This window comes from Macadamia integrifolia, chromosome 1 (assembly GCF_013358625.1).
Source record: "Macadamia integrifolia cultivar HAES 741 chromosome 1, SCU_Mint_v3, whole genome shotgun sequence".
In the NCBI taxonomy this organism is placed as follows: Eukaryota; Viridiplantae; Streptophyta; class Magnoliopsida; order Proteales; family Proteaceae; genus Macadamia; species Macadamia integrifolia.
The window spans coordinates 23,921,745-23,936,211 of NC_056557.1; the positions used below are offsets into that span (position 1 = coordinate 23,921,745).

At 36.3% G+C, this 14,467-nt stretch overlaps 2 protein-coding genes across 2 annotated transcripts; both read right to left on the bottom strand.

The window, feature by feature from the left end:
• Positions 1-6,627: 6,627 nt before the first annotated feature.
• LOC122073943 (probable calcium-binding protein CML45) lies at positions 6,628-7,414 on the bottom strand. Its single transcript, XM_042638677.1, has one exon. It carries the CDS (start codon positions 7,340-7,342, stop codon positions 6,710-6,712), a length of 633 nt encoding a protein of 210 aa, XP_042494611.1. The 5' UTR covers positions 7,343-7,414; the 3' UTR covers positions 6,628-6,709.
• A 3,665-nt stretch (positions 7,415-11,079) lies between these two features.
• Positions 11,080-12,059, bottom strand: LOC122085470 (probable calcium-binding protein CML45). The gene has a single exon (XM_042654273.1). It carries the CDS (start codon positions 11,979-11,981, stop codon positions 11,364-11,366), a length of 618 nt encoding a protein of 205 aa, XP_042510207.1. The 5' UTR covers positions 11,982-12,059; the 3' UTR covers positions 11,080-11,363.
• Positions 12,060-14,467: the final 2,408 nt, after the last annotated feature.

The window sequence follows — 14,467 nt, forward strand, 5'->3', positions numbered from 1 at the left end:
ATCTCTTCCAATTCAGTCTTCAATATCTCCAATTTTTCATCAAGGGTAGTGCACTCTTCTGCCTTGGATGGTAGATTAACACTCAGCTCATCATTGATCTTAGCCATATATTCAACTGTAATATTTAATTGACTAATCTGGTTCTCCTTTTCAACAAGCTGAATCTCTAGCTCTTTCATTTTCTTCCTCTCTTCCTTGAGATCAATTTAAGCAAAATGTAAATTTGATATTAAGTCATACTAAGCTTCTTGTTCTTCCTCTTCCTCTTCTTTAGACTCTTCAGCAGTCTGGTGTTGCACTATATCACCAAGTGCCATAAATAGTGTCTCAGATGACTCATCATCTGATTCATTATAGTCCTCTGATGACACCTCTGAAGAAGACTTGCACTTCTTTGAAATTAGGCTTTTCTTCTTTAAGTTTCTTTTTTTAGGAATAAACTTCTTCTTTCTTTTCTTGAACTTGCTTTCTTGAGAATTTTCATCCTCAGAGTCACTCAATTTATCATTCTTTGGATACTTGGAAGCAAAGTGCCCTATACCATCACAATTGAAACACTTCAAAGGAAGTTTTTCTTTGTATTTACCTCTACCTTTCTTGAGTTTCCTAGCCTCTACCTTTCTTGAGTTTCCTAGCCAAGTAAGCTATTAACTCATAATCAGAATCTTTTTGTTCACTATCTTCATTGATTTTCAATTTTTTCAAAGATTTAAGGTAGTTTCTTTTTCTGTGGGCTTGGGCTTGACCATCCTCATCTCATAAGTAATCAGAGTTCCATGTAGTTCATTTAATTTCATTGTGTTCAAGTCTTTAGATTCTTCAATGGCAGACACCTTAGGGTTGTACAAGTCAGGTAAAGATCTCAATATTTTCTTCACCACCACTGCATCCTTTACCTCTTCTCCTAACCCTCTAATGGAATTGCTGATTTCATTTACCTTGCTCATAAACTGATCAATGGTTTCTCCCTCAAACATTTTCAGACTTTCGAATAAATTCCTATAGTGTTGCAGTTGTGCCTCTTTGATTTTATCATCTCCCTCATGAACACTCTTTAACTTGTCCCATATGTCCTTTGATGTTGTGCATCCGACCACTTTTGCAAACTTATTGCTCACTAGGGAGCCTAGAAGTGCATTCACTGCTTTAGTATCGTCTTCACACTTCTTCATCTCTGTTTTATCTGTGTTGTCTATAGTAGGGGGTTGTAACCGTTCTTCACTACTAACCAAACTCCATAACCCTGAGACTTCAGGTAAGCCTCAATCCTGATTTTTCAGAAGTTGTAATTCGACCCATAAAAGAAAGGAATCTTTCCATGCATACGATTACCGTCATTGAATGCCATCTAAATCTTCTTAGTATTCAGACCCAAAACTGTAAAGCTTCCTCCTTAGTGAACCTTGCTCTGATACCACTTGACGTTCCCAGGTTGACACTGAGATGGGGATGAATCAGTGGTTCCAAAAATTTTCTTAATTGCAACCCAACAAAAACTTTCAATTTCCAAGTTCTAGATTGGCCGGGGCAATCCCGTAATTACCAATCACGCAAACAGCGACACGTCCACCTCACACCACAATGTGGCTGAGTCTTCTAGACAATGTCCCACCACTCTATACAACACACACTTCAAATATATGTAGAAAAATAAACACGAGACAATAACACCAGATATACGTGGTTCAGCCAGAGTGCTTACTCCACGGAGGAATACCCATATAGGGTTTCGTATTTCCCCAATACTCAACTTTTTAATCGCTACAACAGTACAGGAACTTATCCTTGCTTCAATCTCAGATGCAACTCAGACAAGGGCAACAACCCCACAACCTAGACAAGCCCCAACTTGCTAGGTTCACAATTTTAAATCAATAAAATAAAATCCCAACCCAATACACCATTGATCTAGAGTTTCTCAACAATAAACACTCTAGAATACACAAATAGGGATTTCAGATATGGGTTACCTCAGCTTGTGTAAACCCCGTTGATGATTGCTTGCTTAACGTATTGAAGAAGAACACGCTCAACCTACTTCTTTTCTTCTTCTTCAAATCAGTAAAGAGAAACCAAGAAGAAACCCATATAAGTGTTGCAGCAACAAAAACAATCTCTTCATCTCCCTTGATTTATTTAAACATTGAAGAATAAGAGAACTTCCCTTTTTTTTTCTGTAATTTTCGGTTGCACCTCCGAAGTTCTACACGGTTCTGCTCCAAGAGTGTATTTATTCATCTGATTGAAAATCTTTCCATGTTTCACAAGAGTTCAATAGTGATCGGCAACAAAGAGTTCATTAAGCCACGCAAGTAAGTAAAGAGTCCATTGCAGACTTCAACACTGCCTTCCTTTTCTTCTTTTATTATTTTTTATACAATCCTTCTCAACCTTTCTAATCATACGCCAGTAGTTGCTGCCACACATGAAACAACTTTCACAAGATCTGAAATTCTGTTGACTGATTTGTTCTCTTAACGGAGATCTTTGTTGACTCCAGAATCCATGTAGAAGTGAGCTGCTGATGTAGTGCTTGGAGTGTAAGACAATAAAACCTTGTTTATCTCAGCTTATGAAGCGTGCAATCTGAACCCATATCCTTGCTGGTGTTAACCACGACAACTGGTTGAACGGGGCTGCATAAAACTCTTGCTATGGTCTCTATTATCGCATGTGATGATTGCAATCCTACTGTAAAAGTGCTGCTGTTCACATATGAGACATTTAGAGTTCTAATAAGACTTTACTTCTTTTTCTTTGGATTAGTAATAGCTTAATTTATGCCATATCATCATACTGAAATTTTCCAACAAGGCCCAACTCCAATTGCTTAATTGCTTCATCATCATATGGTGCTATGGTGCTTTGCTGATTTGTATGGGTTGTTGTACTATATCAAAACCAAGAGATTGTTGACATGTGTCCATGCACTCCTTGTTGTACTATAACTCTTGCTGTATATTTTTCTTTTTTAATCAAAGATGTTACATGTTCAACCTTGCTGGCTCTATTACACATAATGCTTGCTTACGACATCAAACTACCTTTCTTCTCCAATAAGATGCCGAATTAGATGACTAGGACCGATATAGTCTAATTAGTTCAACATTGAACCCAAATATTGAATCCATAATTCAGAGTCAACTCAAACATCAATCCCAATACCGAACCAGAACCACCACACTATTGCCAACAATGACAACACTTGGACCCAATTTCCCAACACTACCTATTAAGTTTTTACTAGAACGCCTTAAAGGAGCTCTCAGTAAGTGCTTTATAGTCACACAAACTGTGTTATATAGTTTATAAGGGATGTATCAAACTTATTGATAGTTATTGATCATTTTTTGAGGTATTTGGTCACGTATCAACTCAATATAGTCCATGCAATTTTTTTTTGTCACATCGATTACTATCCATAGATACAATAGGATACTTAACACCTTGTATTAAATGGAGAAGTATCATTAAAATTTCACCATGGCTGAAGTTTTAAAATTCACCACTTGCCAAATGGTGGTATGTGAGTGGGACTATGTGGTAGAGTACCAAAAATGAATAGGGAAAGTTACCCAGATGGGGTTTAAGCACAATCAACCAGCCATGGTGGATGACTAAAAAATAAAAAATACATACACAAGAAACTTTATGTGTGAACATTATCTGATTCTCATTTGGAATTTAGACTTCCACGACCCTATATCACAAGGCTTTCCTCTATGGTCCACCTAATTATGTTGCGTGGAAAGTGATGCAGTAGTTTCAAGTAATGAGCAACCTAGTACATGTGGCTCTCGCAACCGTAGGGTTTGGAAGGGGCAAATGTAGTTTCAAGTATTGGATAGAAAAGACCTGGTTTGGATTGACCATGTGTCAGGTCACAAGGGAAAATTCAATCATTAACTCCTACATATGTCATCATTTTATCATGTTCTTATGAATAGTTGTAAGCTTGGATGCAAGTGCCATTAACCGCTAACTTTGATCTATAAAAGTTTATTGTTAGGAGAATTAATCCACGAGATTGTGCAATGTAAACTAAAAGCCTTTTGCTACTAATGTACCATTTTTTTTCACTAAATTAGAGAATAATTAATTCACTAACCAGGCCATACTCGAAAATTATGTGAGATAATTCGCTATGGTAAAATTATGTATTAGATTATAGTGATGGAAAGTACAAAGGACTCACATCTAAACATGGTAATATCTAAACAAGGAAACAAAAAGTACAGAGAATATTACAAGCAATATATATTAACACTCCCTTAAACTCAAGGTGGATCGGAGAAAACCAACTTGAGTTTAGACAGCAATGATTGAAAGTGGCCAGGAAGATGTGTTTTGGTAAAGATCTGTAGGCTGATGAGTTGATACACTAATGGAATAAACGGAAGAGTGAGCTTGATGAAGCAAATGATGACAAACAATATGACAATCAATCTCAATATGTTTCGTGCATTCGTGAAACACATCATTATCTGCAAGTTGAGCATCATTCTTATTGTCACAATATATAGAAGTTGGAGTTAAGAAGGTGACTCCGGATTTATCCCTCCTTTTGTATTTGTTTTTGGTATCTTTAGACCCAGCATGTACATTTATAATTTTTTATCTTTCTTTTTAATATATATGAAATTTTAGCCAAAAAAAGAGTTAAGAAGGTGAAATTATTATCCTAAAGAAGTTAGCATAGCCAACTAAGTTCAGAAGTTGTATCAACAAAGGCACGATACTCAGCTTTGGTACTTGAACGAGCAGCAACACTTTGTTTCTTATAACAACTAGAGAATCGCCAAGAAAGAGGCAGTGGCCCATTGAGGAATGCCAATCAGTAGCATCACCTACCCAATCAACATCTGAATAGGCCCTCGATCAACTCAAGCAAAGAAGCCGTAGAGGAGAATGCCTTTGATGTATCGAAGAATGCAAGGAACATCAGTAGAATGAGTGGATTAAGGGTCAGTCATGATTTAATAGACAAGATGGACAACATAAGAGATGTCAGGACGAGTGATTACAAAATACACAAGACTATCAACAAATTGATGGTGGAGGGTAACATCAAATAGAGATTCTCCATCAAAGAGATATTTTTTTCTGGGTGGGAAAGGAATTTCTCTGTCAATTTCTTATAGCTTCGTGTTGAACTCAAAAGGAGTGTTAAACAATTTTACCATCGCTGATCCATGCATAAGACAATAGATTTTTTTTTTTTTCCATAAGACAATAGATCAGATGCATACTCAGCTTGAGACAAAAAATTAATATTCATTAGTGGCAAAATAAATTTTAAGGCTAGAAAAATATTATAATGACTCAAGATTCATCATCTCAAGGCATTTGTCATATTGAAAAAGCAGAGTCTAAAAAGTAGCACAGTGAATAAAAAGAGCATTATCATACATGCTTGATGAGAACCAAACTCAAAAATTGTGGAACCGAAATTGACGAGGCACGAGGATCTTGTTTAAGGCCATAAATGGTACACTTGATAAGGGTGATGAGGATATTCCAAAGGTGGTTTCATATATATTAGAAAGACATTTATCACATCCATCTAAAAAGAGACTATATTCTTCTAAAAAAAATTAAAATGACTATTGACGGATGGTTGCTGCGGACAGATTTCAATCAAGCAACATGTGCAAAGGTTTTTTCATAGTCAATGTCATATTCTTGATTGAGTTTTTTTTGTAATTAGACGGGCTTTGTACATCCGTTTATTTCTAATTACAGTTTTGTCAGAGAGACGGTTTTAAGAGAAAAGTTTGAGAAAGAACTAGAACCACCCTCTTTGAAGCAAAATCTGTTCTTTTTTTTTTTTTTTCTCAATTGGATAGAGTAGATAAATCGAATTCTAGGTATGAGGCTTGTGAAGGATGTCAAACTCATCTGCCATTGTTTTTGGTCAGTTAAAAAATAGTAAAAAGCTTATAGAAGGAAGTAGGTTCATATAAAAAAACAATGGTGATAGCAATAAATATGTACGAGTTTGGATCAGGTTTCTGATCCACAGCTGGAATCCATTAAGTCTCTCAACCTATTATAAGAAGAGAAAGATTAAATGGATTTCAAGTGTGGATTAGACACCGTATAAGAATGATTCTCCTACAAAAACTTGATCTCTAGATCTCTACCATTAATATACATGGTTCATGGGTTTAGTACTGCATAGGGAGAGGCTTTTCAATCGGATCCTAATGCCAATGACCTTATCCATTCTTAAAAAGTGATCCAATTTCTTCATGCCATGTTGGGCTCATTTGCAACAAAACAATAAGTGTAGGAAAGTAGGACCGTAATTATCTTTTTCTCTCTTATTCGAAAAGAAAAGTTCTTCGCTTTTTCGCTAGAAAAAAATAAAGGACAAAGACAAGGCAGATGTTGGCAACTCGATATGATATTGTTAGAGCTTTCACCTTTGACTAGCCTTTGAGGCCATTGTTTTTCTTTCCTCTCTCCTTCTTTTTTTTTTTTTTTTTTTTTTTTAATATTTATATTTTAATTCATTAAAAAAAAATCCCATAAATAAACACAAAAAAAAAAAAAAAAAAGAAGCAAAGATTTGCTTTTGTTGAGTGTTTGATCTGAAGAGGGGAGCTTCGTTTTTATTGCAAGATCAAAAGAGTTACATTAGCTCATCGTGGTTATTGAAGTCCATAAAACCAATAGGTTTCAGAAATTTGTTGGGTTAACTTCAAATTCACCCATGTCTCTGAATTAACTGGAAACTGTTCTCTGTAAGTTTCAGAAATTCTTTGAAATCTATCCTTCCATCTTTGTTTGTATCGAAGGTTTCCATCATTCTTTTGCATTCCTCCATCTTGATTCCTTCCCTGCACAAACCCAAACAGTGAAGAACTCTCTGTAACTCCATTGCATCTATGAATCCATCTTTGTTCTGATCAAACACATCAAAAGCTTCCTTCACCTCTACCAAGCTTGGCTCCTCATCTTCAAACAGAACTGAAAATTCTTTAAAACGTAATCTCTCTTGAACAGTCTCATCATTTGGGTTACAAAAAATTCCCAACTTCTCCATCACCACCTCCATATCTTTTCTGCGTAGTTTCCCATCATCATCACCATCATCATCATCTCTTTTATCCTCCAAAAAGACCTGCTTGCTTGCTAGTACTTCAGGACAGTGCTTTTTCATCTCAAACCAATGGTTTGGTTCATAGATTCCAAAGCCATGTTTGAGTTGGAGAAGAGATAGAAAACTTGAATATGGCATCTGAAATACCCAGTTGAGAATTCTGTGAAATATTGGGATCCCAATAAATCTAGCTACTCGAAGAGAAGATGAGATGGTGTTTGGTGTTTTACTCTCCATTGATAGGTATGGGAAGATTGCTGAGGAAGAGAGCAAGAGAAAGGAGTAGCAAGAGAAAATGAGAAGCTGGTTCAGATGGCAATGTTAGAAGATGGGAGGGAATAGGTTATATCATTTGGTGGGTAGGAGGGGAGAAGATACTTATGTAACTTGTGTGGAAGGAAGAAAGAACAGAAAAGAAAAAGTGACCTGACGTCACCTATATACCTACGTCAGCAATTTCCTATGACATGGGCAGAGAGAGAGAGAGAGAGAGAGAGAGAGAGAGAGAGAGGCTGGCTTGTTTTCTTTTTTGGTCTTTAAGGGTATTTCCAGGAATATGTTGTTTTGGTCTTCCTCACTGGAAGTTCGCTTGGAAATTGATAGAAATGATCGAGGAAAGCCAAAGAAATTTGGCTGCTATCATGGGTTGCAAGCAGTTAAAATTTGGCTGCTATCTGGTTACTTGGAAAATACTTTCTTAGAGTGAAATTTTTGACCCTCACATTTGGGATTTTATTTTGACCAGAATGCCTTACAAGAGCTCTTAGCAAATGTTTTACAGACATACCATTTTATACATTTTATAAGAGATGTATCAACCGTGTATTGAGCATATTTTTTTTGGTCATGGTAGTCCAAGATGCTTGATGACTTTCAAATAGATGCTCAGGGTAGAACTCGCTTTTGCTATAGCTCATCTGGGAGGATTTTAACTTACGTTTATTTTTTCTATGATGATCTATGGTCTCTCTCCTACTGATGGCAATGCTGGATGTGGGTATTAGGCTATTGAAATTCATGTTTTTGTTACAATTTGTTTTTCTCTTGATACTATTGAATATGATATGATACTTGAAACCTTGCATTAAACTAAAAAGTATACTTTTTACCGGAAAAAAAAAAAGAAAAAGAAAAAAAGAAAGTATAGTTAAATTTCACCATGCCTAAAGTTTTACAATTCATCACCTACCAAATGGTGGTATGTGAGTCGCGCTATGAGATTGAGTACCAAAAATGAACAAGGAAAATTTTCCAAATATGGGTTTAAGCACAGTCAACCGGCCATGGTGGAAAATAAATAAATAAATAGACAAGAAACTTCATGTGTGAAGAAATATATCATTATCTCATTTTTGAATATTGACTTCCACATTAAAATAGGCAGAAGGTTCCTTCAATAACCCCATATTGCAAGGCTTTCCTCTGTAGTCCAACTAATTATGCTATGTGGAAGGGCAATGTCATGGTTTCAACTAGTGGATAGAAAAGACATGGTTTGGATTGATCATGTCAAGTCACAATGGAAAATCTAATCATATACTCTTGCATAGGGGTGTCAATTCTGAGCTCGTACCGAAAAGCCCGATCGAGCCTGACACGTTTATGGCTTGACTTGGATCGGACCGATTAATAAACATGTTGGCCTTGAACACGTTTATTAAACGGGCATTTACGATGTAAGTAGCTAACCCATCAAGCGCCCGATCGAACTGAAACGTTTATGTACCCGACTTGAACCGACTTGTTATAGCCTGACCCCCTTTAATACTACACAAAATTCTATTTTTCCACCACTAGTGAGAAACTAATTAAGTTTTCTTACCCTTTGCTTTGTAATAGGATTTGATTTGATTAAGCTTTGTTTTGTAAGTTGTAACGGTCACAATCTATTCTTTATTTTGGTAAGAACAACCATAATCTGGTTTTATTAAAGATTTGCTTCACATATTTCTGGGCATTCAACACACTTAAGAAAAGAATTTTAGGGTAAGCACGTTTAAAGCCCGTTTAGACTTAAATAGGTATGTAGCTTAGTTAAGGTCCCGTTAAGATCTGTTTAAGGAAGCCCGATTAATGTCTGACACCAACCGGCTCGATTATAAATCGTACCATGTCCCCCCAAAGTTAGACCCTTTTACTTAAACGGGCGTTCACGGTGCAAGACTTTCAAGTGGTCAAGCCCGACCAAGACCTGCCTGACCCGACCGATTGACACCACTACTCCTACATATATTTGTCATTTAATCATTTTCTAATGAATAGTTTGTAAGCTTGGATACTCTGCAAGTGCCATGAACTGGTAACTTTGGTCCATTAAAATTTGTTATTGAGCTAGTTAATCCACGTGATTGTGCAATGTAAACTAAATTCATTTTGTTACTATCATACCACTTTTCTAACTAAAGTAGGAATAATTAATTCACTAACCAGTCCTAACTAGAAAACTACATGAGACCAATAATTGTGGTAAAACAGTGTGAAATCCATTATAGAGATGAAAATATATATAGAGGACTCCCATCTAAATATGGTAATATCGAAACAAGGAAATAAAATATATAGGAAATATTACAATATTATAGACAATATACATTAACACACCCTTAAACTATAGGTGCATCAAGGAAAACTGATGCAGCCCTAGTGCATCACATTGCCATACAAGAGCCAAATAGAAATTCAGTCCATATCAAAGCTCAAAACTGTCCAACCCAAATCTTAGCACTTAGGATTGATCCATAATGCATAGAAAGCCTATGATTAATATTTTTTTAGTCTTTATTATGCAATGTAAAGATTTAATCTCAATCATAGAAATTTGAGAATTGACGATCAAGATATCATAGAAGATTTTAGGGGTTGAACTTTTCATCTCCTTAGTGCTTGATGATATGGTAAGCATTCTCCAAGAAATTTCTTAGCTTCCGGCGCTCCAAAATGACTCACCTAATGAGGGAGAGGAGGGTATCCCGAAGGTGGTTTCCATAAATATTAGAAAGTCATTCATCATATCCATCTAAAAGGAGACTATATTTTTATAAAAAAAAAATAAAATGGCTATTAACGGATTGTTGCCTCATACAACTTCAATCGAGCAATAAGTACAAAAGTTTCTTTATAATTGATGCTATATTCTTGATTGTATCCTTTTGTAATTAAACATGCCTTGTACAGTCAATGGCATCCAATAAAAGATGCGCTTTTAAGAGAGAACTTTGAGAAAACCCTAGAGCCCTCCTCTTTGAACCAAAAACTAATTTTTCGATGGAATCTCAGGTATGAGTCTTGCGAGAGCATCAAACTTCTCGATCATTGCTTTTGACCAATGAGAGTTAGTAGAAACCTCAAGGAAGGAGCTGGGTTCATATATAAAGAAACAATGGCTATAGCAATGCATGAGTGCTGCCAATCTGCCATTGATACGCATGGTTCAATACTGCACAGGGACACACTTTCAATCGGACGGTTAAAATAGGCTCAGTTTCCTAATGCCTATGCTTACAATTGTTTTATGTATGTTTGACACTTTGACGTGCGTGCGTGACCTTATCCATTACTTAAAAAAAATCTAATATCTACTTGCCATGTACGGCCCATTTGCAACAAACAAGAAGTGGACAAAAGAAGGCCCAACAATTGTTTTTTTTTGACAAGTCCTATTCAAGGACCCATGGGCCAACTTGGATGACAGCCCAAAATTTAAAAGAAATGGGAGCAATGATCTGGTTTTGTGGTTGGGTTAAATTGGGAGTTTATAAACAGAGATGTAAATGGATAGTCGGAATCCGAATTTGAATTCGTATACATATTTGTATTTGTTTAGGGGTATTTGTATTCGATTAAAGGGTATTTGAAATAAAATCTAAATTATCTAATTCGATTAAATAATCAATTAATGGTTTTGAGGGTCCTTGAAGTTTAAAATAGGTTTCAGAGAATGAGGAAAATAGTTAAAAAAAAAAAACTTAGAAAAATGAATTAAGAGCAAATTATATTCATTGGGGGGAGGAATGTCCAGATTACACAAGTCAAAGATTAATGGAGTGGTGAGCAGCATCGGATGACTAAGAACATTTGTACACATGCCCTAAAGGGGCGTTCAGCCTCCGGATGCTCACTGCACTGGTGCAGCGGCTGCGGACAATTTTTACATCTATAAATAACAACACAGAGGAGCTTCGTTTCTATTGCAAGATTGAAAGAGTTACATTCTTTTGCAATAAATCCATAAAGTTTCAGAAATTCGTTAACTCTAAATTCACCCAAGTCTGTGCATTAACTGGAAGCTGCTCTCCATAAGTTTCAGAAATTCGTTGAAATCTATCCTTCCATCTTTGTTTGTGTCAAAGTTTTCCATCATTCTCTTGCATTCCTCCATCTTGAATCCTCCCCTGCACAAACCCAAACAGTGAAGAACTCTCTGTAACTCCATTGCGTCTATGAATCCATCTCTGTTCTGATCAAACACATCAAAGGCGTCCTTCACCTCCTCCAAGCTTGGCTCCTCATCTTCAAACATAACTGAAAACTCCTCACATCCTAATCTCTCTTGAGCTGTCTCATCATTTGGGTTACAAAATATTCCCAACTTCTCCATCACCACTTCCAAATCTTTTCTCCTTAATTTCCCATCATCGCCTTCTTTATCTTCCCAAAAGGCCTGCTTGCTTGCTAGTACTTCAGGACAGTGGTTTTTTATCTCAAACCAATGGTTTGGTTCATTGATCCCAAAACCATGTTTGAGTTGGAGAAGAGATAGAAAACTTGAATATGGCATCTGAAATACCCAATTGAGAATTCTGTGAAATATTGGGATCCCAACAAATCCAGCTACTGGAAGAGAAGATGAGATGGTGTTTGGTGTTCTAATCTCCATTGCTAGATATGAGATAGACTGCAGAGGAAGAGAGCTAGAGAAAGGAGTAGCAATAGAAAATGAGAAGCTGGTTCAGATGCCAATGTTAGAAGATAGGAACGAATTGGTTAAATATACTTCATTTAATGGGAAGGAGGGAAGAAGATACCTATGTGACTTGTGCGTGACCTGCACGTCACCTATTTACCTACGTCAGCAATTTCTGTGACATGGCCAGAGAGAGAGAGAGAGAGAGAGAGAGAGAGAGAGAGAGTTGTTTTCTTTTTTGGTCCTTAAGGGTATTTCCAGGAATATGTTGTTTTTGGTCTTCGTCACTGAAAGTTTCTTTGGAATTGATAGAAATGAAAGCGACCAAAATTTTGGCCTCTACCGCGGGGTGCATGCACTGAAAATTTGGTAATTACGTGAGTTGCTTGGAAATACCCTCTTCGTGAGTTGCTTGGAAAATACCCTCTTTGGTTGCGTTTTATCGTTTCATGTTAAAAATAAAAATTTCAATTTTTAGGTGAAAATAATTTTTTTTTTTTGGAAAGAAACTGAAACGATGGAACTACCTTTTGTTGTTTCGTCAATTCTTGTTTCTAACATTTTTTTTTATTTAAAAAAAAAATAAAACAAGCCATAAATGCACCAAACGCTTTATTTCGTTTTTTCATTCCCATAGAAAGAAAAAAATCCAGAAATGTTTTTCTGGAACATTACCAAACGTAGCCTTAGAGTGGAATTTTTTACCCTTCCACCTGGGATTCTAGTTCAGTGTTCAGTAAATCTTCTGTAGGCTGGCTTTGATTGCTTCTTCTGGCTTTTACCTAATCGCTCTACCTTGTTGCTCACTTTGTTCACCTTTTTATTTTTATTTTATTTTCCCTTTTCCCTTATACATGCCGACATGCTTGGTGTGACGGTTTTGATGGCAAAGTTGAGTCCATACCGACCCCCTTCACTTCGTCATGCTCAGTCTTGTCCAAACAATATTTGATGGGATCACTCTTTCTAACATTCTATGGGCCGTCGGTTACCCTTTCCATTGCCTCTACCCTCATTGGTACGAATATTTCATATTGTAATTTTTACACAATCGATTCACTTTTTTGATCCGATAATTAATTATATTATGACTAGATTGCCTTAAAGGAGGTATTGGTAATTTTTTGTAGTCGCAATCATTTTATATAGTTTATAAGAGACGTATTTACCATGTATTGAGCATATTCGGTCACGGATGGACTGAATATAGTCTATACAATTTTTTTTAGGTATCACATTGATTAGTGTCCGTGAATATGTTATGATACTTGAAACCTTGCATTGAATTAAAAGTATACTTAAATTTCACCATGGCTGAAGTTTTACAATTCACCATTACCAAATGGTGGTACTGCTCATCTCTCTGCCAACATTGGTGGCGGTTTCTTTGGAAAACCAAACTCCATCCAAAATTCAAGATGTTTTTCTGGAGGTTAGCGCATGGTGGAATCCCTACCAAAGATATACTAGGAAAATGGATGGATGTGGATCCTACTTGTGGATTCTATCAAAATCAGCAGGAATCTATTGGTCATATTTTCATCTCATGCGAATTTTCAAAAAGAATTTGGGCAATTGGCCCATTGGGACTAAGAACTGAATGTCTTTCTGATCTTCCTTTTAAGCATGTTATTATGTATTTCTTTACCTCTGTCCTGGCTAACCATCTAAATTCCTTTTTTAATATGTTTATTGTCACATGCTACTTCATATGGTCACAAAGGAATAAGATTATTTACAATCAAGCTAATCCAAATCCCCACATGATTTTTCGTCCTGTGATGCAATGGACAGCACAAGCTTATCACCCTTTAACCCCCAGGTGAATCAAACCAATGTTATTTTGCCAGTTATCTCTAATCTTCCTAATGTAAATCCACCAATCCTCTTTTGTGTGGGTGTCACCAATGCAACAAATAACATTTCTGGATGGGCTACATGTATTATATACAAAGAAAATTTTATCTCATTAAGTGTTGATTATTTGATGACAGGTAATATCATTGAAGCATGCACTCGGGGACTTCTTATTAGTATGAAGCTAGTGAGGGACGATGGATGGAGAATCGGGGAGATTTGGAGCGATTCAGAAGAGCTTGGAGCATGAATTTCAAATCACAATACCACCTCATGGCCTTGGAGTGTAATTCCCTTGGTTTTGGATGTACATAAGCTTCTATCTACCATTACTTTTTGTTATGGACCCCATAGCGAAGTGGTTCTAGGATTGCGTATGATCGCACATATGATTATAGCAAAACGATCTCAGTTTTACAATTCAAGATCGTACAATGATGTAAATTACTTTCTCTCTACTTAATGAAATTTTCTTTTCTTAACAAAAAATAAAAAATAAAAAATGGTGGTATGTGAGGGGCTATGAGATAGAGTACCAAAAATGACTAAAGAAAGTTCCCCAAATATGGGTTTAAGCACAATCAACCGGCAATGGCGGAAGA